We start from the raw sequence: 22,354 nt of genomic DNA on the forward strand, positions 1-22,354 counted from the left end.
GTTCTTGTTTAACCCTTCTGTTCTGAAGGAGAGGTGGGCAACTGGTGCTGAAAACCATGGCAGGAAGTGTGAGTTCACAGGGAAGTCTTTTGTTATCTCTGTGCCGGTTCTCTGAGGCTTGCTTTCAGTTGTCTAGTAGAAGGTTCAGAAGTCTCTGAATACTTGTGGAAAGGGCTCTGACACTCTGCATCTAAGTCCATGTGAATAGTCATGCAATTGGAGTACTTCAGAATGCTCTTGGAGCACATAGCTTGTAGTTTTGAAAGGTAACATTTTAAAAGAGCAGAAAAGTAACCCTCAAGGCACAATTAATTTGGGAGTTTTCATTCCTTATGATTTAGGTTTTATTTTGCCTTATTAACTGCTCTAAGAGTGACCTGAATGTTAACCATTAGATTTCTACATTAACATTGCAAAGAATGCAGGAGGCCTGAGATACATCTGTATTACATCGTCTCCAAGTACACAGATACTTGAGCTAGCCGTGGAAGAACCACTTGTAGCAGCCATAGCAGAATGTCTATCCAGGCTGAACAATCTGACTGCTTATAAAACTCATGTCTGGAATTCAAGAAAGCCCTGTCCAAGAACACTAAGACTAGGTGTAGTTTTATTGCTTGGCACAATTAGTATGAACAAATCACAGTGCAACTGAGGTACTATAAATGGCCTTTTACCCATCTGGGGGTTTTCATTGTTCTCTCTGTCTTACAAATCAAAATGTATAAGTGTTTTTATGTTGTAGCAGTCACAGAAATTACTCAACCAGTAAGGCACCCCAAATAAGGTGTTATTAAGAGCTAATTAGATGAATTCAGAAAGCCAGATTACAAAGATACTTGGAAATTAATCCCCTAAATAGAAAATGTAAGCAAACTAAAAATGTAATTAAATGCATAAAATAGCTCTGTAAGTACTTTGCTTTAGAGTAGTTTTGAATGGTAATAGTGATCTGATGTTTTTTCCCCCCCAAAAAAAGTTATTTTAAGTGCCTTCAGTAATGACTGTTCTACTTTCAAATCACTTGGAATGTGGTGTGATTCTGGGGAGAGGTTTTTATTTTTAAATGAAGAGAACGTTTCTATTCTGAACATTTACATTTCTCAGATCCAGAGTTAAAAAGCTGCAGTTTGAATGTGAAAGAAAGGTCTCCGAGATACATTAAAAACACCTGGAAAATAAAACTCAACATTGTGGGTATGTTTTGGTTTTAAGATAGCAATAATTTGGTCATTGCTGGCAGTCAGATTTCTCCAGACTATCATCCCAGACTAAGTGCCTGCCACTTCTCTTACACATGATTTTCAGGGGAATGGGGCAGTATAATTTTCAAGGATCTCTCTCATAAGCACAAGGAATGAAGAGTGTGAATGATTTTTGCCTTCCTTTGCCCAGGAGTGCTTGTCAGTCTGAGTGTGTGTTCCCAGTAAGCCATCACTTCTCTGCTGTGCAATCAGTCTGTAGCTGTCTTCTAGAAGGCAACTTGTTCTGCCAGCATCTTTTCAGCCTTTTCACTTCATCCTTTCCAAGTGACATCAGGTTTTTCTGCATGAGAGTGATGTTCCCTTCTGCTCTGTACATTAAAAAAGAGGAAATCTTTGGGAGATTTTCTTTGAGCAGACATTTTTCTGTCTAGTTCTGAAGTTGGCATTCTCGTGTGGCATGCATAAAACTGTCACAGTAGATAGAGCATTACCTGTTAAATTTTCTTTCTGTCCACATAGCACGGATAATCAGTTATCCTACTTGTAACTAACTATAAAAGGAAACCATTGATACCAGGCTGCTTTTTGCAGGAAAGATATTTATGCTGTAAACCACAGGCACTGCGTGACATTTGTATTTGTAGCTGATAAAGCCTGACACAGAGGGCCTTTGAAATACAAATACTCCAGCAAGGTTAGAAATGTACCTTGGGCTAGCTCTAAACCTCTGAAAATCAAATAATTGTGCTTCCAGAAAGGGTGTTACCTGCAGTTACTACCAAAATAAGCAAACAGTAAAGACTGTTTAATTTTCCCAAAGAGATCTGGAAAAAGATCTGTTCAGACTTTAATCACTTTTTACTAAGTGTCAAGTGCAACGTGTCTGTCTTCAGGCTAGCATAAGAGTGTGCTAAAAAGATGATCAGTAATAAACCAGGAAATGACTTCTCTCTAGTTCAGTTGTGTTGTTACAAAAAATAAACACTCCTTAGCAGCCTGTAGCTATTACTTTTATTTAAAAAGAAATAGCCATGAAAGCAGCTTGAGAATGTAACCACCTTCTTAAAAACCAACATGCTAGTTTGCAAACTCCTGTCTGTATTTCTGAGTCAAGTTAGTTCTGTTAATGCACTGCAAATCTTTGTTATGCTCAGAAAGTATAACTGGAAACGTTACTGTTCACCTTCATTTCAGCATGAGAGCAGCCTGATGGAAACCTTTCAGCAGATGTGACTTACTTGAGCAGTAACTGCAGTGCATGGACAGTCATTTTCACTGTATGTCTCAATGTGCAAAATGATAGGAAAAACCCCAAAGCCCATCTGGAGATTGCCAAGAGGTTCCTGGCTTGTTGTCAGCAGCTCCTTTCCCTTGGAAGTGATGACATTTCTCTTCTTCATTAACTTAAATGTTTCTTCAGACCTCCATGGTGACAAAGTGAAGATCCTGAGTGCTCAGCTCAGTGACCACCCAGCAGTTTGTTTCAGTGATACAATCTACTGCATGTCCTCCTGAAAAAATAAATGTTGATTCACAGCTTGTGAGAGAGCAGATACCCGGGATTCCTTTCCCAGGAGCCAGCTCATGTCTTGCTGCTCAAGCCTGTGCAGATTGTGTTCCACCTTGTTAGTCAGTTTGGATTGAGGAATGGCATCTCTCCGTGTTTCAGTTAACAGGCATCTGCCATTCAGCACCAGAAGGATGAATCGCCGTCCATTTCATAGAATCATAGAATTGTTAGGTTGGAAGGGACCTCAAGGATCATCTAGTTCCAACCCCCCTGCCATGGGCAGGGACTCCTCACATTAGATCATGCTGCTCACAGCCACATCCAGCCTGGCCCTAAAAACCTCCAGGGATGAGGCTTCCACCACCTCCCTATACAACCTGTTCCAGTGTCTCACCACCATCATGGTGAAGAACTTCTTCCTAACATCCAATCTGAATCTACCCATTTCTAGTTTTGTTCCATTCCCCTAGCCCTGTCATTATCTGACACCCTAAAAAGTCCCTCCCTAGCTTTCTTGTAGACCCCCTTAAGATAGTGGAAGGCCACAATAAGGTGTCCTCAAAGCCTTCTCTTCTTCAGACTGAATAGCCCCAACAAATTCTCTTCTTTGCCTTCCCCATTTGTCTGTTGCTCACACTATCTTGTACTCTGCCAAAAAGAACTCTCTCTCTTCTTTTGTGTGTCTGGTACTCCAGCAATGAAACTTGGTTTCCTGTAGTGGTGTCATGCTGGCAGAAGAATGGATGACGCTGTGTGGAGAAGCAGGGAGGCGGGGAAAGAAGGGATTAAATGGATAATGTTTAGTTGGAGAGATGGAAATCAGACTTTTATCAAGTGGTGTTTGAGTGCAAAGTGCAGGGATTTAATCAAGCAGCTGTTTTTCGTGACTGAGTCTTCACATGCTGTGCTGAAAACTTGCCATTAAATATCTCTTTCTGATCTTCAAAGCTTCTTACGCACACTTTTGAAGCACCTCCATTCAAAGGTCACATTAATTGTTCAAACAACTTCAGCACTGGGATCTGAAGTTCAAAGCAGTGTTTCAGCACTGCAATGTAAAGTTGTAGAAGAGAAAGTTTTACTGCTCAAGTGTTTCAGGTGGCATTGGAGTTGCAGAAGATCTTGCTGAAGTCACATGTGGTGGGAAGCCTGTTGTCACATGTGGTGGGAAGTGGTAGGAAAGCCTGTTTAGGAAAGACATTTTCCATTTGGAGTTGTTTAAGGTAGTTGATAACTGTTTGCAAATGAAATACATTTTACCTGAGGCTTTTTTTTCAATGTCAGCCTTGTGACTCCAAAATCAGGAGACATTCTGTTGATTTGAAGTTGGGCCTAGGAGTCATCTTCACTAAGTACAAATGCAATCAGACTGCAAGTCTGGAGGACTGTTTCTTCTGTAAACAAGTGTAAGTTAAACAGGAAACTGATGAGGAGAGAAATGTCACCTGTTTCTTGTTACATATTTATGATGTAATGACAACTTAAATACTCAGCTACTTGTTTTCACTTAGGCCAAACTCTAAAATAGACGAGTGCAAGCATTTCTGTCTCCATTGCACCTGTGAGACCATTGTGTTAGTGTAGAGGAAACTGGGAGGCCCTAATCATGTAAGCCTTTGGTCCTCTTTCCATAAGAATATGCTTATCTGAAGTGCAGTTAGGGGTTTTTAAGAGCAAACATTTAAAATCTGGCCCTCTGTAAGCAGTTGATAAGCAGACTGTGTTTTAATTCTTAGAGTTCACTAAAACCTTGGAAAATGCTTTAGAGTTCTTTAAAAGCTGCCTATTGTTACTTTCTGGTCTTTTAACTCCCATTCCTGCTCCTGATGGTCTTTAACTGGTTTTAACTGTCTTGATTTCCCTCTTAACGGTCCCCTTCCTCTGGGAGTTCTTTTATGACTACTTTTTATTGTCCTTGCACCCAGAGTGTTCCTAACTTGAGCTGCCTTGCCTTTGCAAATGGTTGCTTATTTGTTCTTTGATTGTGAGATCTCCATTGCAAGTCTTTCAGTTTGAAGTTGAGTCTTTCCCCATACTCTGTCCCATCTGCCCCACAGATCTGCAGCCTTGGCTCCTCAATATTTTCTTCTGTTTCTGCAGGAAATAACCACTTGCTTACCAGAGTACTACAAATGGACACAATACCTCTTTCTAAAGCTGTTTGAAGCTGGGATAGTGTATCAAAAAGAGGTAGGTGTCAACATACTGCCTTTGGCCTTCAGTCCTGTGCAGGTGCACCAAGTCAAGTCAAGGCACATTTCTGGATCTGCCACTCATGTTCATTAAGTGGATTTTGCTCTACTGGTTTTAAATCACTTCACAAAAAGAATGATTTTTTTAAATAGAATTCAACATGCAACTAAATTTTATATGTAACTAACATGAATAGGTATTGTAGGAAGTCAAATCACAGATGTCCATTGTCAGGGCATGATTAGAATATAGCTACTCTTAGTTTGTTTCACAGCTTTAAGACGGTATTTTCTGGATATTAACTTCCCTTTCATGGAATCATGAGATAATGTGATCATTGTGAGGCTCTTCAGCAGTGAGGTTATTTGACTAGCATTCCTGTGATCCTGTCTCAGAACTTAACAGGATTGATGGGTTTATATGCTCAGACATCCGGTTCTTGCACCCTGTTTGTGATCTCAGAAATCTAAGATGCTGTTTTTCAAGTTAAGGTCTAGCATTTAATACTGCATTTGGGATGATCTTTAGGGTCTTTTTCTGGTCTGAGTTCTTTATGATAAATAATCAGCTAAATTGTTCAGTTCTGGAGGGGGGTGTGAATTTGCTTTTTGTTCCCTCCCCAATATGTTATGAGTGGTATTTCAGTTAGCCCTCAAAAAACAAGGTTTGTTGAGTGGAACAGCAGCATTGCTTTTGTTTTAAATTTTCTTTGATGTATTTGTATTGCTAAGGAAAGATCCCAAAAGTAATCAAGACCACTGACAGAAGTCATGTGCAGAAACTATCTAGTCTTTCACTTGAAATATAGTTGACCACTGTAATATTTCTTTGTGATTCTGTTCTCTGAAGTTGAAGATCTGCAGTTACTAACCCCCTCGATCTGACTCCATGCTTTTGAGTTAGGGGTGGGTAGCTTTTAAGCACCTGAAGTTTGCAGTCCAGTCATCTGGAACCTGTACCTAATTCATAGCCAAGTGTCAGCCTGCCCCAGTAGTGTGAGCAATCGGGGCAAATGCTGCCATCTGCATTTGTGGGGGGTTTGAGTTTTGAGAAGATGAATGCTCATCTCCAGCTGAGACCACCTTGCATTCACATGGGTGGTGTAACACTGTAGAAAACTCAGAGATCCAAGGAGTGTTTCTGGGTAGTTCCTTTGGCATCTGAAAAGAATCTGGCTTTGAAGTAGCTGCTGACTGTTTTTTCTTCCTGTTACTCTTTTTTTAGGCCTTGGTTAACTGGGATCCAGTGGATCAGACTGTTCTAGCTAATGAGCAGGTGGATGACAATGGTTGCTCCTGGCGTTCAGGAGCAAAAGTGGAACAGAAATACCTCAAACAGTGGTTTATCAGAACTACTGCTTATGCAAAGGTATGAAAATGCAGGGTTGGGAAACAGAAAAGAGGTGACTTTTTATCCAGAAATATTCATCAAGCTGAATGTGCCCTTTTGTGTTTGCATGGGTTTGTACTATATAATTACATAATAATCTTCATGATCAGTCCCTCTGTGTATATAGAAAAATTACTATCCCTGAAGTCTTCACATCTTTTAGAATTCTAAGTGGCATGAGATTAAGATTTGAAGAAATCAAATTAAAGGCAAATGTATGAATTCTCCTTTCCCATGTTGTCATCACATATTTTCCATCAAGTGCTTTTTTATTTTAGTTTTTTATTTGGAGTGTCCAGCTGTGCAGTCTTTTGACCTAGAAACCTGTTCTCCTAGCCAAGCTGTTGGGCCTGTGGGCATGGTGTAAGCAGTGGAGCACCTAGCATTCATTTCTACCTGTGCCTGATCCAAAGTTCTTTATGATTAACTGCTCTTTATTGAAGTTTCTTCTGGATCTTCTATTTTCCTTTACTTCCTACTCTGCTCTGTTTGATTATTTGTAATGTAAACAATATTTTCAAGTTATTTAAACACTGTTTATTGCTGTGAGCTCAGATTTTGATTGTGGTGGGACAGCACAGCTTCCACACTCCAGAACTCTCCCACAAAATTCTTGTCTTTGTGCTCTCTGAGATTAAAATATTGACATCCTTTTGCAGCTGGGTGAAGTTTTCATTCCATCCAAGGCTTCTGTGTACTGAGATTTCAAATACAGATAGTGGAAGTTATGCCCAAGAAAATTATCTCTGACCCTTTTCCTGAGCCTCAAATTTAAGGGACCAAATTTCCACCATTACCCATAGAGGGGAAATCCAGGTGTCATTCAAGATCCATTCACAATTAAGAGAAAAACTGTAGACATGCTGCTTTGGTTCCTTATTCAGAGATGCTTGTGTTCCAGTCGTGCTGCCTGTTCTGGCAGTAAGGAGGCAGCATTTGCCGGAGCTGAAGGAAGAATGGAATATGTCTGCACAGGCACAAAATGATCACAGCATCTTGAGCTCTTGTCACCAGATTTTGTGATGACCTTTCTGGCATTTCAGGCTCTGCCCTCAACTTGCTGCTTCTGTCAGAGGCTGGAGCTTCACTGGAGTTTTCACCTTTACCCTTACATCTTTGGTTTGTTGTCTTTAGCAAATAATAACTGGAGTTCTTGGGCTGTATCTATGCTTGCACCAAATGACTGCTTACTTACCTCCCTCTAAGAGGGAAAGGAGTCAGTGTTTCATTCCTACACACATCATGCTTCAGATTTCTATTGTTTCCAGAGGAATCATCTTCCGTGGAGTGGCTTTGATTTCTTTGTTGGTGGTGCTCTGGCTCACAGTCCTTTCTTGACACACAAATTGCAAACAAGGCAGTGCTGGCTCACACAACAGTTTACCACTGGCAGTGATTTTTTTTTCCCTAAGGGCAAAAATCTTGCCTGTGTTTTAAAGGCTTTGCAGAAAGCATTTTGGTTATGTAAAGGGATGAAGTAACCATGACCCATTTTTTAACCTGTGAAGTGCACAGAAAATGGTCTGGCAGCTGGTATGGGTTTTTAAAGAGCATGGTAATTGTGATTTTTCTTTGGACAGGTTTCTGTGATAAAAATATAATGCCTTAACTGATGGCATTATTATTCAAATTGTTGTCTGTGCATTTAAGATGTTTAAGCTAAAATACTTAGTTGCTATGGTTACCCAGCTGAATCTGTAGGCAGATGCATTGGAAAAATCTATCTGTAAATGTTAGCAATTTCTGTGGGTACCTGGAAATTGCTATTATGGCTTTTTTATGCACACTTAACTCACTGCTCAAATCAGAGTCCATAAGGTTAGTCTTTGCATAGTACCTGTTCTTCCTAAGTTAATTTTATACACTATTTCAAAACATTTTACTTCTGAAAATTCACACAAATAACTAGAAAATAATCCTTTTTTTTTTTCTTTTTTTTTTTTTTTTAACAAAATAAACCAGAAGCAACTTTGAAACTTCAAGTTTGGTTTTAAATCCATCTCCCTCTCTTGCAGATCACTAAGGTAGTATGTATTGCATTGAAATCCTGAGGGATACAAGATTCTGCCACTCCAATTTACAGTTGCCATGCAGATCAGCACTACTCTGTATTAGTGTTTTTTTTTTATTACTATTATTCAGACATTTGGAGAGAAATCATTCTGATATTTGCTGGAGTGCAGGCACTTAGGTGTTTAGTGCGGCGCTTTGTGAAGGGTAAACAGCAAGGAACTATCCACCAGGGCATCTGATGGCCCCTTTGCTCTGAATAGCTTTGGAATTATTTCATGTAATTGTGTTTTGCTTGATGTTTTGGATTTCCTATCATGAGGTATTGCCTTGTTGCTGAGGAGAACAGAAATAGAATCATAGAATCAGCCAGGTTAGAAAAGACCTCAGAGATCATCAAGTCCAACCTATGACTTAATATCGAACACCTCCTGACAACTAAACCATGGCTCTGAGTGCCACATCCAAGCCTTTTTTGAACACCTCCAGGAACAGGGACTCCACCACCACCAAAGTCTGATCCCATCCTCCTGACACCCATCACTGAAGTACTGATCAACATTAATCATAGAATTAGTCAGGGTTGGAAGGGACCACAAGGATCATCTAGGTCTCACCCACCTGCCATGGGCAGGGACACCTCACACTAGATCAGGCTGGCCAGAGCCTCGTCCAGCCTGGTCTTAAACACCTCCAGGGATAAGGCCTTAACCACCTTCCTGGACAACCCATTCCAGGGTTTCACCACTCTCATGGTGAAGAACTTCTTCCTCACATCCAGTCTAAATCTCCCCACCTCCAGCTTCATTCCATTCCCCCTAATCTAGCTCTTCAGTTTTTCTGTGTCAGTTCTCTCACTTCCCACACTTGGGGTCTAGTTCTGTTGTCTTCTTCCAACAGAATGTTGGCCCAGTAAACCTCACCTTGAAACTTGAGCCAGGCTGAGAGATTTTTCCTGAGCAAGGGCCCAAGAGCAGAGTCTTCACACCTTGCTTAGCACTTTATTGATAAATAATGACCCTAGTTTTGTCAGCTTGACAGGACAGAAAATTGCTTGTGGATATGTTCAGGCTGGATGTTAGAAAAAAGTTCTATACAGAAAGAGTGATTGCACATTGGAATGGGCTGCCTGGGGAGGTGGTGGAGTCACCATCACTGGAGGTTTTTAGGAGAAGACTTGACGGGGTGCTTGGTGCCGAGGGTTAGTTGTTTGGGCGGTGTTGGATTGGTTGATGGGTTGGACGTGATGATCTTGAAGGTCTCTTCCAACCTGGTTTATTCTATGTATTCTATTCTATGTATTCTATCCAGACCAGGCTGATCTTTTCACCTTAGTTTAAACTTAGCATCTCATTTGATGCTAGAGCAATACAAATTCAAGTTGCTGTTGGTTTAAGGTTAATTAAACCCATGAATACTTAGTGCTTCTAAAAATGATAACAAATGTTTTAAAGGGCTTTTATCTTTATGGAATCAAATCCTTATTTATCCCCAAGATACACTTCATTGTATTGGAAAGGGAAGCTCTTCTCTTTGGTAGTTGCTGCAACAAGAGCAGCTCTGGAAAGCAAATGTGGGAAGAACGTTTTACTTCTTACTTTTGAGGAATCATTTCTTTGCCTCAATTCTGCCAAATCAAACCAGAGGTGTTTGACCATAAATTACAGGGTAAAGAAAGAGGAAAGCTGCTGGCAGTTCAGACATTTCTGGGTAAGAGTTTGAAGTATACACAGCATCTGTGTTATTGCTTCTTTTTAATGTAAGTTTTTCAGTATCCTTCACACATGGGAAATAAGTCAGGAGTGACCTATGATAGTGCTGGCAGCAACTACTGAAGGTAAAAAAAACTCAGAGCAAAAGAGATGAAATCCCAGCAAGAGCTGTGCTGCATGATCACAGTTGGAACTGTGCAACAGAGTGCAAAATAAAACAGTGGGCATCCTAACTTTAATTTCCTGCACTTAATATATTAAGTGTTATGAAATGATTTCATGTAATTTTTAGTTTATATTTGATTACTCTTTTGGGGGCTTGATGAAATAAAGTGAAGAATTTAATTCTAATCCAAACAGATCTTGACTATTTCCTTGATTCTTCTGCTTTTGAAGTGTGTTTTAATTTAGCGGAAGGCAGTTTTATTTTGCTAAGGAATGATTTTGAAATGAAACCTTTTGTTCAAGTCTTGTCACATTGCAAATGTGTCAAACTTCATAAAAAAGAGTAAACATCTGGCTTTATAGCTTAGAGTTAGGGTTTTCACTTTTCTCATTTACTGTCATGGGGAACTGAGATACTCCAAATTTGAAATTAGTGGCAGGTATTGATGATGCTAAAAATTTTCATTCCTGAAGCCAAAGATTGAAATTTTTAGGTGCTCAGCAGAATCTACCCTCTTTGAACTACAAGCAGGGAGACTTCTGGAGTTGAGATGCTCTGGGTGAATTAAAAAGTGCTTCTGTTCTTTGATTTTCTGGGCCTTTCTTGTCTGAAGCTTGCTAAACTGAAGTTGTGTTTCTCCGTGAATCTTCAGCAGGCTACAACTGGATATGGGAGCTGGGTTTTCCACTTTCAAATGCTTTATTTCTGGTTTCAGGCTTGGTTGTTGTTGTCTGTGATGACTTTTCAGCCAACTCATCCTGATTTTTGTGACTCTCACTGTCTGAGCTGGTTAACTTTCAGCTTCTACCTGTGCTAGAATTCTTTAGGTGTTCTGAAGGAGGAAATCAGTCCTATGAAACTGTAGTCTAGCTTGAATCTTTAATGTCTCCAGCACTTTGACTTAGGTCAAACTTTTCTAAAGGTGTAAGAGCCTTGAAGTATTTCTCATTTCTGAACACAGCTTTGATCTCTTAGCTTTTTCCTCAGGCTGTTTATCTTCAGAGAGGACTGCCAGGATGTATTTATGCTTTACCTTGACTTGAGTTTAATTAAGATGAGAGTAATGTCTCCTATAATTAGATGCTTGCATTTGAAATTTTCTTGCCTCTTCCTGAGCCAAGAAAAATGGAAGTGGAAAGAGTCTGCTTCCTAATGTTTCCAAGTTTCTCACTATTAAGTCATCATCAGAAATTGAAAATAGGATTTATTTAATCATCTTCTGCCTCTCTGCTAACTGCATTGTAATACTGCTGCTGCTCTTTGTCCCTTGCAGAATCCCAAACTGTTTTACTTCACACCAGCAAGCACTTCTCTTACATAGTTCTGTAGTTGTCTTCAGCTCATTAGCTCACTTGGACTTCTCTCAAGTTACATCCATTGGGAATATTTTCTGTATTTGTTTTCATCTAAGGGTTTTGTTCAGCGTTTAAGGTTTAGTCCACTCAAAAGGAAGGGCCTCTGTTAGCAATAACTGGGTCTCTGTTGGGGATAACATAGCTTTGGCTTGCACCATGCTAGTTCTGTTCTAGAAGAGATGCATTTGCGGGGATCGCAGTATAAACAAACCTCTTCCTCATTTTTTTCCAGCGCCTTACTTACTTTTCTGTTAGTTATTAAACCTGTGGGCTTTGTATGCTTACAAAAGTCCAAGGTGCCAATTCTTTCTTCTGTTGCACCAGGCTATGTCTGATGCTTTGTCTGATCTCCCCGAGTGGTATGGTATAAAGGAAATGCAAGCAAATTGGATAGGTGACTGCACTGGCTGCTACCTCGACTTCTTGCTGAAGGTAAGTCAGAAATGTCAGTGCTGTGGTCTTGGCTGGCTAACCATAACCCCTGAAATGCTTGATGGCAATGGATTTTCTGATCTAAAAAGCTTGAAATCTACTAAAAGAGATTACAGCCACCTGTGGGCTGAGGAGATATTCACTGCTGTCCTCTTTAGGAAAGGTTTTATCTGTTCAAGGGCAACATCATGTGGAAATGGACTCTGTGTGTTTATAGTAATATGCATGCCAGCTAAGAACCCTTCCTGAAAGCCAGGACATTAGGGGAGCAGTGCTGACAGCAGAGCAGCTGGCATGGAGCTGGGCTTTTGCTCCTTTGCACAGCAGCACCTTGTCAGATCCAGGCTGACCTCTGGCAAGTCATTTTTCTTATATTGTCCACTATTTAATTTACTAAATACAGTAACTAAAATAACAAAACCCATGCAGTTAGGTAATGGTGGAGCTGCAGAGAAGTCTAGATAGAAAGAAGGGAGAGGAAGGAAAAAGAAACCTTAAGGAAATTGTAGCTGTCTATAGAAGGACCTCAGATTTCTCCTTGTTTCTGGAGATGCAAAAGGCTTCTTGAGTATGATAATGGCAGAGGAGATTCTCAGAGCCCCTGATGGAATTCCAGCCCTTGTGCTTCAAAGCTTTGTTCTACTTACTTGTTCTGTTTTAACATTTTACATGTCACATTCTAAATGCTATGTTTTGGGGAATTTTGAATTAGGACTGTGCAACTTTCTTAATATCTCTGAATTGCATCCTGCTAGAAGGGGCAGTTTTGTATTTGTTTCCATCATTTTTTTCTGCAAATGTTGTAGAAAAATCTCCTTCTAATACCCCCACACACTCCACAGTTAATTGACCTAAAATATGAAGCCTGTTGATAGTGCTGGGTTGTAATTCTTAAACAGTTTTCCATGCTCATATTTTATACCCATACTCATATGCTGTGCCTTTTGGTGTTCCTGCACGTAAGCTGAAGGTTTGGCTTTGTCAGACAAGTGTGGGGGAAGGCTTGGTGGCTGAAAAACTGGTTCTGAAATCTGAAGAGAGTTTAAGACTTTCTCATTGCTGATTCTTGGAAACTATGCATGCATTTAAAAAGTGAATAGAAGGCTTCCAGGTTACTTCGTGAGGGGTGGAATCTAGTTCAGTGTAGTATGAGTCTATAGATGTAGTGCAATATTCTGTGTCATTTTAGAATTGCTTTTTTATAGATAGATTTGGATGGACTGAGGCAAGACTGTAAAGCAACTTTCTCAAGGTCTTAAAAGCAAATTTTGTCTAAAAGTAAATTTTGTCAAGATTTGATTCTGCAGACTCCCTATAATGGGAATGCATCTGGCTTTGATATTCAGAGCTGTGTATTTCTGTAGGGTGGGTGATGTGGATTTGCTGCATGGAAAGGAAGGGAAGTTTAAGCTCGCTGCACTTCCAAAGGCATTTTTTTCTGCTCTTCTTCAGGTTAATGGTAAAGTAGTAGGAGAGAAGCTTGCCGCTTACACCTATACGCCTGAAGCCATTTATGGAGCTTCCCATTTATGTATCTCACAGACTCACAGACTGCTGCATGGCAGCAGCAGTCTGAAGGAAGTCTTCCAGAGGGATTTGATCCCTGGGAAAGGTAATATTTTTCTCTTACTGCATTTTGTTGTGGAAAAAGAAGATTATTCTAAAGAATGATCTTCAGAGAATGTGTGTCAAGCTGAGCAGGAGCTGTTCCTGTTGAGAGGAATGTTTATTCATTCAGAATCAGTCTCCCAGTTTTGAGAGCATGAGATGAAGGCTGGACCCTTTCGGTGTTCATGATCCTACTAGAGCACGCTGCAAGCATTCTTTCACTTGGTCAGTATCATGTCATCTCTGTATAGCTCTCATTATAACAGTGTGAGCAAATGAGCACAAGAAAAGTGGCTTCATAAACTGCAGTTATTAATTTAGATTCCAATATAAAATCAGCATTAATTGCTAGATGGAAGAGAGAGAAGTTATTTTTAAAAGCAGACTGTCCTACTCCCTCAGCTTCCTGTTCACCAGGATTTTTGGTCCATTGCTTTTAAAGAGTGAAACAATGCCTTTTATACTGTTTTTAAGCAGGGGAGGAAAACTCTGCAGTGAGAGTGAGGAATTTTCTCTAGAATAAGGACATCTCAGCTGAAATATGAAAAGCAAATTGTAATCATAAATAAACAGTGACAGCATTTGTGGTGAGGTATAGTAGCCTTACTCTCTAAGACACTGTTTCCTTTATTTCTGACATTTCTTTAGAAATGTGATTAGGCTTTTAATTTTATTTTTTTTTTTAGACAAAACTAGGATTTCCATTTCCTGAATGTTTAAGGTAAAGTGAGTTGTAACAGTCAGTATTGTTAGCATATCTTCCGTCATATTTAACTTCCTGGGGTCATTATGTTTGTTTTTCAGACTCAATCACATCTGTGACAGCTGTGAATTTGCTTACAGAGCAGGAGATTCCTGTAGTCATCTCACCAAACACCAGTTTTGAGAATTACCTTGATACTAAAATAGGTAGGTGACATTTAATGGCTAAGTGGAGTAGTTTAGTGTTCACTCACTGTGGTGGAGCAGGCGGTGCTGCTGTGGCCAATCTCTAAACAATAGGGACCTCTTCTGAACTCTGTTCTTCATTCCTGTTCTTCCTAGTGAATAAGGATGGGAAAAGTAGCTACGTGGAACCTGTGTGGGGAAAGAGATTTACAGAATGAAGAATTTTAATGGCAGCATTATAAAATTAGTACATTTAATGAGCTACATTTGAGGATCTTCAGATCTTAAGAGGATTGATTACCTACAGTGTGTGTCTGCTTGGCTCTCTCTCACCATTACTAACCAACACAGAACTCTACCATTGTTTGATGTAAATATTTTGCAAGCTTTTTTGTGTGTTATGTTTACATGTCTTATGCAAATCCTCATAGAGCAATGTTTCAGGCAGTAAGTGTACAATAAATGTAAAATAATAATATAAAATAGATGTAAAATCCTAATGTGAGTTAGTTCTCTTTTCTTTCCCTGTCCCATGCCTTCTGTACCCCTCAGCTCCTTTTTGTTGCTTCCCTGTTGGTTATTCTTTCCTGCCCTGGAGCTGCTACTTTTTTCTACACCACTGGCAGTATTGACTGTTCCTGCGTAACAACTGGACTGAATAGAACCAGCTTACCATGCAAAAACATCTCAAATAACCCTCACAAGGCTGATGGAAATAATCCACCTCCTTCAGAACGTGCCTACATCTTACACTTGAGAAATTACTCTGAGTTTGAGAACCAGAACTTTTCCTCGTGTAAGAGAAGCCAAATAATTGAGATCTAATCTTATTTTTCATGAAAAGCTTCCAGCTTGCTCTCTGGCACATACCTTGGGCCTTCTGTCTGCTGGAAACAGCCCAGCTCTTCCAAGCAAGTGCTGGATGCCAGCTGTTAAGAGTTGTGAATTGATAGAATCATCTTTTCAAAAGGAGGAAGACCAAAAAGGGGGGCTGTTTTTTCCCCCCTCTGCAGAGCATATTATGAAGCCACCTGTTGCAGGATGCAGGGCTCTGCCAAAGGAATATATAGACATTATTCCATAGCAGGGCCTTGAAATGGCAAGAGCATCCATCTGCTGGAAAGATGAAGTCGCCATTCACTGTTCTGCTAACTAAGGAGTTCTTTGTCACAGGGAAATTCTGCTTGGTTTGCTTTTAGTTGTCTGCTTCCAGACTTCCAGATATTGATGGAGTTCATGTAGAGCAGGCATTTCATTGCCTGAACACAGGCAATGTTAAACCAGTTTTGAGTGGAGTAGTTTGCATGTGAGTAATTCTGATTTGTTCAGTAATATTTTGTAGTTTTCACAATGTTGGCAGTGGCTTGTTGAGATAAGTTTCTATGCCTTTTAAAGATGACAGCAGTTGCACAAGATTGATCAAAATATTAAATAAATCCTCACTGAAAGGAAAAAAAAATGCAGAAAGTCATATTTCTGTCTGGAAATAGCAACTCTCATAGTGTTATTTCAGAATACAGGTGAGAAGAGAGTTAAGAAATGGCTTCACTCACCCTGAAAGGGAGAGGTCCAAGTAGAGCTGAGGTGTGTGACTGACCAAAATAATTGGGTGCAAAGGGAAAGAACTGTAACTGACTGGAACAGCAGCGGGAAGTGCTTTGGGAGTTGTGTTTGGAACAGAAAATTGCTGTTATTTGAGTTGTTTCCCTGAGTTCATAAATCATGTCTGCCATAATAAGTTAAAGACTTAGTAATGTTAGAGGCTGCTGTGTTGTGGTACATTTTAATAACCTCTGAAATTAGGAGGAGATTAAATTTACCACTGAAACAAGAGGGCTTTGGGATTTGTCTCTCATGTTAGTAAATAGAATTAAAAGTGGTATTATTTAAAAATACTATATTGAATAGTTTATTATCTAAATTTTGTAGCTTTATTTTAGTGCTTAGTCAGAAGCCTCAAATTTTCAGCCGAATGGAATGGAATGGAATGGAATAGAATAGAATTAACCAGGTTGGAAAAGACCTTTGAGGTCATCAAGTCCAACCTATCACCCAACACCATCTAATGAACTAAACCACAGCCCATTCCAATGAGCAATCACTTTTCTGAGGTGGGACATTGCTGAATATGTGGATTGCAGAGAAATTAAGAAAATGCATTTGCAATTACTGCTGCTTGCATTTCCCTGCTTAAGGAAGATGAAAACATTTTTATTGTCCCTAGCTTTTTGAACTCCTTTGAGCAAACATAAGTCATTGTGAAGTGGGTGTCACAGAAATAAAATCTTTATCCTCAAACTGCTGATTGATGTCCATGTTAGCCAATCCTAGAACTGACTGACTTGTTCTGCCTTTGCAGCAATTCCCAGTACTAGTGCAGAAGATGCTGCAGTAGCCAAGGATCTGGGCATTTCGTTCACTGAAGTCATTGAGACGCTGCCAGATGGTTTGGAGAAAGTAATTAATTCTGCAGAGGTGGGTAGAGAGGAATGGAGTTCTTCCCAACCGACAATGCAAACTAAATCAGTTTTCTCAGGAGTGCCAGATACTCTGCACAATTAAAGGGAGTTTCTTTGAGTTTTTAATTTTTACGGATCAAGCCAGTGCTTGTAGCACTGAATTTCTAGGAATAATTTAATGATTAAATATGTTGGTTCCTTCATAGCAATAAAATTTGTACAGTGTTGCTCTGAGTTTTATAGTGGAAACTGAATAATTCAAACCCTGTTAAAGGTTTGTTATTATTTCATCATCTCAATATGTTTTTAAGGCAAATACTAACATACCAGTCGTTTTTCCATGGGTTCACTGAAATATGGTGTAAGCCTTTATGGTAACACATTTACCTGAAGTGACAAATCTGATCCTTAAATGATGTTCATAAGAAGGACGTTGAGCCGTTGGAGTGAGTCCAGAGGAGGGGAGCGCCACAAAAAATGATCCAAGGGCTGGAGCACCTCTGCTATGAGAACAGGCTGAGAGAGCTGGAGTTCAGCCTGGAGAAGACTCCAGGGGGACCTTATAGCTGCCTTCCAATACTTGAATGGATCCTACAGGAAGGCTGCAGAGGAACTTTTCCTAAGGGTGTCTAGAGACAGGACATGGGGGAATGGTTTGAAGGTGAGGGAGAGCAGGGTTAGACTGGATCTGAGGAATAAGTTCTTCAATAGGAGGGTGGAATCAGCTGCCCAGGGAGGCTGTGGCTGCCTTCTCCCTGTGGGGTGTTGAAGGCCAGGTTGGATGAAGTCTTGAGCAGCTGAGTCTAGCTGAGAGATGTCCCTGCCCGTGGCAGGGGCGTTGGAGTAAATGATCTCTGAGGTCCCTTCCAACCTTGGCTATTTTGTGGGATATGTGCCTTTACACAGCTTGAAAAAAATGTGTTTGCTAGTGGACACAAAGCTTATACTCTGCTACATAACAGTTAAGGCCTAAGTGGTTAAGCTCTATGTGAAAGCAAGAGGAGAAAAACCTGTAGTGAACAGGGGAGAGAGAGCATCTTCACCATTAGCATTTCCTCAGTATGTACCTTGTGTTGGTGATATTCAGCTTATAGCAGCTGAGTCTGCAAGTCTGTGTCTCAGCCTTGTTTTGTTCAGACCGTTGAGCAACAGGGTTTAAATGTGAATAGTCTCTTGGCTAGGAGGAAGGGGGAAAGTAAATTAATACTTGAACTCTCAGAAATTGCATTTGTGATTTTATTTTTTTTTGTCCTTGTATTTTGAGTGACAGCAAGTACAAATTTTTCTTCTTTTTCTGTTTTTTAATCAGATCACAGGCATGACTCGGCAGGAGGCTTTCAAGGCTGTTACTCAGCAGGCCAAAAATAAAAGCCTAGGTGGAGACCTAACAAGCGACAAATTAAGAGACTGGTTAATCTCTCGCCAGCGCTACTGGGGAACTCCTATTCCTGTCATTCACTGCCAGACCTGTGGCATTGTCCCTGTGCCTTACGAAGACTTACCTGTGGTGCTGCCCAATGTAACCACCTTCACAGGCAAGGGAGCCTCACCTTTAGAAACAGCTCCAGAATGGGTGAACTGTTCCTGCCCCAGGTAAGTCAGGGCTGCATTTACTGCAGACTGGAAGAGATCCCTTTGTACCTGCACCTGTGCCTGTGAGTGGTGACAACTGAACCCTCTCAGCAGGGTACTACTCCAAAGTGATGTCTACTCTGACCCAGCATAGATTTTTGGGTTTTTTTTCCTTGTATATGTTGTAAAACTTTTTTGCAACACAGACCTCCACTGCTATTTCTTCATAAATGGACTGAAGCAAAGCTCACTGGTTTTAAGTTGGTGGAAATAAAAAAGGAAGGAGAGAATAGTTTTGACCCTGCCCCATATTTGTTAGCAGTATTTCCCACCTAATTTATGATAGAAATTTGAATTATCTTTCCCCAGCAGAATTTGTATGATCAGTGAATTATGTCCATTTGCTAAGAAACTAACATTATGTTCATTTTCTTAGCTGTAGTTCAACAGTAAAGTGTTTCCTCAGCTATATAAATGTTTATCATGAAGAATCACACTCGCTGTATTGCAGATGCCAGCATGTCTTTCAGAGGGAAGGAGACAGTCCTGGATGCTGCAGTCTTTATTCTTTGTAGTCCATCTGTTTAAGAAACTAAGCAGCCTAATGCAAGTAGTGAGAGGTGTTATGAAAATCAGTTGTGTAAATTTGAGGGCTGCTTAGGTCCTCTGTGCTCTGGAGTTTGTACACAGGTTCTGCAGAAGGATCTGGCAGCAGATGAGCTAACCTGGGGAAGATGCTCATCAGCAGTGCAATGCAATAACATCTAAATCTATTTTAACATTTGAAGGGTAGAGTATCAGTGTGGATTTAATTTCTAGTTAAGTGGCTTGCACACAGCAGTTCCGTGGTTCTCTGGGAATGTCTGTTTTGACCTTTATGGATAATAGATATTTTATGTAAAAGACACTTTTAGTTCCATGTTTCTGCACAGAAAATCTCAGATATGCCTCTTTAAATTACAGATGTGAGTGTTTTTCAAAGCCTGACTCTTGCAGTGAAGCCTCACTAAACAAGATCCCCTGAAATGCCTTGGTCTACAATTCCTAATTTCAGCTGAAAAATTTTCTTGATTTGACTCCAAGTCACTGTTTGCACTCTTGGCTTCCTCTTGACCTTAATTAAAAATGATTTTGTTGTTTACCAGGCAACAATGTACTTTTGATGTATAGAAAATCCCTGCTGATTCTGGACAGTTGATTGTGGGTGCCCAACTTAGATGTTAATCAAGTGCATTATTTCAGTGAAAAATGAAGTTAAACAGGGTTAGTTTCGTAGCCTAAAGTGTGGTAGTTTGCTGAAATCAACCTTTTTTTAATTCTCACCTTTATTTGACTTCCAAATTCTCACCTATTTGACAGCTATCTTCAGAATTACTCATCCCCATGTCTGCTACCATGTTAAATCCTTTGAGACGCTCCTTTTGAGTATGCACAGTTGTCCTTGGTTTGCCTTGTTCTGAGGATTTATCATCATCCCTTCCTTTATTTCTCTCCAGTAAGAGAATTTTTTTTAGTTGCATTTAATACCTAGGATTAAAGAAGAAAGCAAGATGGAAAGATAGCAAAGTCTGCATTTGAGTGGAGATAATGTTAGTTAACAATCATAGATGGGAGGAGATGCCCAAGTTACTCATTGGCATACAAGTCCAGGTAGTTGTGTGAGTGGTTGGAAGATCATCTAATGAGGTTACAGCATTGTGCCTGTGATCACAGTATTGATAGAAATGGTACAGATGGTGAAAGATGCCTGTGAGCTGTGTCCCGCTGCAGTGTAGGCAACATCAGAGGCATGAAGCAGATATAACTGTGGTCCGATGGCTGTAAAGTAATCTTGCTTTGGCCAGAAAAGCAATTCTGTGTCAAAGCAATGCTGTATTGTTTTACATTGGCCATGTCTCTGCTTGTAGGTACAATTTACTGAAAGGTTTATTCCATGTTAGAAAGCAGTTAGAAGTAATGTTTCTCTACTACATTACTTAAATTGAAAGGAAACTTGGTGGTAGAGTAGGACCTGGAGCAGAGACAGTGAAGGGAAGTGTTAAGTGGGGATGCTCTGGGAAACTTGCCTCAGCAAGCCAAGCTGAAGTGGCAGGCAGGCAAGCAAGCAGGTACACGTTACAGCTCAGTCACTGAGCTTGATCAGACTGGAAAGATGCAGTTGAAAAATATTAACTAGCCAGTCCCCATTTATTATGTGTATTTATTACACACATACTTACTTCTACAGCTACATACAGTTACAGGTTGCACAGGTTTGGAATGTGTAGCCAGTGGTGGTCACATACATGTATGTGGTAGGCTGCTTAGTGGCATTAGAATCATCCCAGCTCTTCAACAGGAAGAGTTTAAAAGAGGAATCATTCATTACAAATGGAACTTTATTAAATGGGATTATTGGCTCCTACAAATAATTTATCTTAGCAGCAAGCAACCTGAACTTCTAACATTTGTTTTAAACTGTTGCTTAGGGCTGCCAGTGTAACTTCAAGCAAAAATTGATTTGCCATAGTCACCAGTGAAAATTGTGCTGCAAGGTCTACAGGAGATTTGCTGCATCTCAGTGAAAGCTGAAATTCAGTTACATTTTTTTAGAGATGACAAGTGGGATCTGCGAAGACCTTTTTGTACAGACCATCAGTGAGAGGCACTCACCTTCTGCTAAATGCTTAGAAAACCATTTGTCTGCTGTACCTGATGAGTGTGCTTGGTTCAGAGCCATCAGCTTCATGGCAGAGTACCTTTGTCTGTGCTTTGTTTCTTTTGCAGTGGCAATCCTGAAATCATTCCAGCATTCCAAGGGTAGTCTGGTGTGGGGCTGTCTTCCACTATCACTGGGTGTCACAGCTCTTCAGGCTTCTTTTAGCTTTGTATTTTGGTCAGTTGGGAAGGAGAGGGAAGGTGAGTCAGGCCTGTCAGTGCTGAACATGTCACTCTCTTTAGGCTAAGTTTTCAGTCTAAAAGTCTTCCTGAACACTCTGTACAGGGTTGGATTTTTCCCAGGCTTTTCACTTACCTCAGAAGAGCTTTTCTCTTTCTGTCTCACACAGGTGTAAGGCAGCAGCACAGCGAGAAGTGGATACCATGGATACCTTCGTTGATTCTGCTTGGTACTACCTGAGGTACACAGACCCTAACAACACGGAGAGGTGAGAGCTGTGAACTGGGCAGCCTGCTCTAGGAGAAGCTGCTGTAGCAGGGTGTAGGACTAGATTATGTCCTGAGGTCCCTTCCAGCCCCCACCATTCTGTGATCAAGGACAAGTCTGCTTCACAAAGGGGAGAAGGGAAGGGAGAGGCGAGACACTCTGGTCCTACTAGCTTGTAAATGCTGTTGCAGAAGATGTGCTGCTCTTATTTTGTCCCTGCCCTCCAGCCTGAGCATAGTGCAGGGTGGACTAGGGACTTCTCTAAAAATAAGGCATTTGGTTGATTCCATGCCAGGACATCTACAAGAACAGGATGTGTAGACACAGCTGTGTAGGCATAGGAGCTACAGGGAAAGGAGCAGAAGTTGGCATGAAAGGGCATTATGGGGCAGGGCACAATGGAAATATTCAGCTGAGGAGCAGCTAAAGATGGTCCTTGGTGGAGGGTGCCATCAAGAATTACAGCCATGACTCTTAAGTTTCATGGAGTGCACCCTCCCTGGCCACACACTGAGCTCCATATGTGGCAGGCAGTTCTGTTCCACTGCCAAGTCTAGTGTAACTTCCAGCTGCCAAGAACAGCTTCCTTTTTCTCCTTTGGAGTTCTGGTAACTCTTGGTACCTGCCCATGCACAAGCCTGAAGTGGTGTGACAGCAAGCTCTTGCTGTCTGCACTTTGTAGCCATAGTTAGTGAATGGAGGTTTTCCAT

At 40.6% G+C, this 22,354-nt stretch overlaps 1 protein-coding gene across 4 annotated transcripts in view; it reads left to right on the forward strand.

The window, feature by feature from the left end:
* LARS2 (leucyl-tRNA synthetase 2, mitochondrial) overlaps positions 1 to 22,354 on the forward strand; it is a 94,127-nt gene that overhangs the window by 48,818 nt on the left and 22,955 nt on the right. For all 4 annotated transcript variants that reach the window (XM_054160908.1, XM_054160906.1, XM_054160905.1 and 1 more), the window contains exons 7-14: positions 4,816 to 4,905; positions 6,133 to 6,276; positions 11,865 to 11,972; positions 13,425 to 13,584; positions 14,385 to 14,489; positions 16,828 to 16,943; positions 18,237 to 18,520; positions 21,547 to 21,645. In XM_054160908.1, coding sequence (XP_054016883.1) covers positions 4,816 to 4,905; positions 6,133 to 6,276; positions 11,865 to 11,972; positions 13,425 to 13,584; positions 14,385 to 14,489; positions 16,828 to 16,943; positions 18,237 to 18,520; positions 21,547 to 21,645 — 1,106 coding nt within the window. The remainder of the gene's footprint in view (positions 1 to 4,815; positions 4,906 to 6,132; positions 6,277 to 11,864; positions 11,973 to 13,424; positions 13,585 to 14,384; positions 14,490 to 16,827; positions 16,944 to 18,236; positions 18,521 to 21,546; positions 21,646 to 22,354) is intronic.

The sequence above is a fragment of the Dryobates pubescens genome, chromosome 4, assembly GCF_014839835.1.
Source record: "Dryobates pubescens isolate bDryPub1 chromosome 4, bDryPub1.pri, whole genome shotgun sequence".
In the NCBI taxonomy this organism is placed as follows: Eukaryota; Metazoa; Chordata; class Aves; order Piciformes; family Picidae; genus Dryobates; species Dryobates pubescens.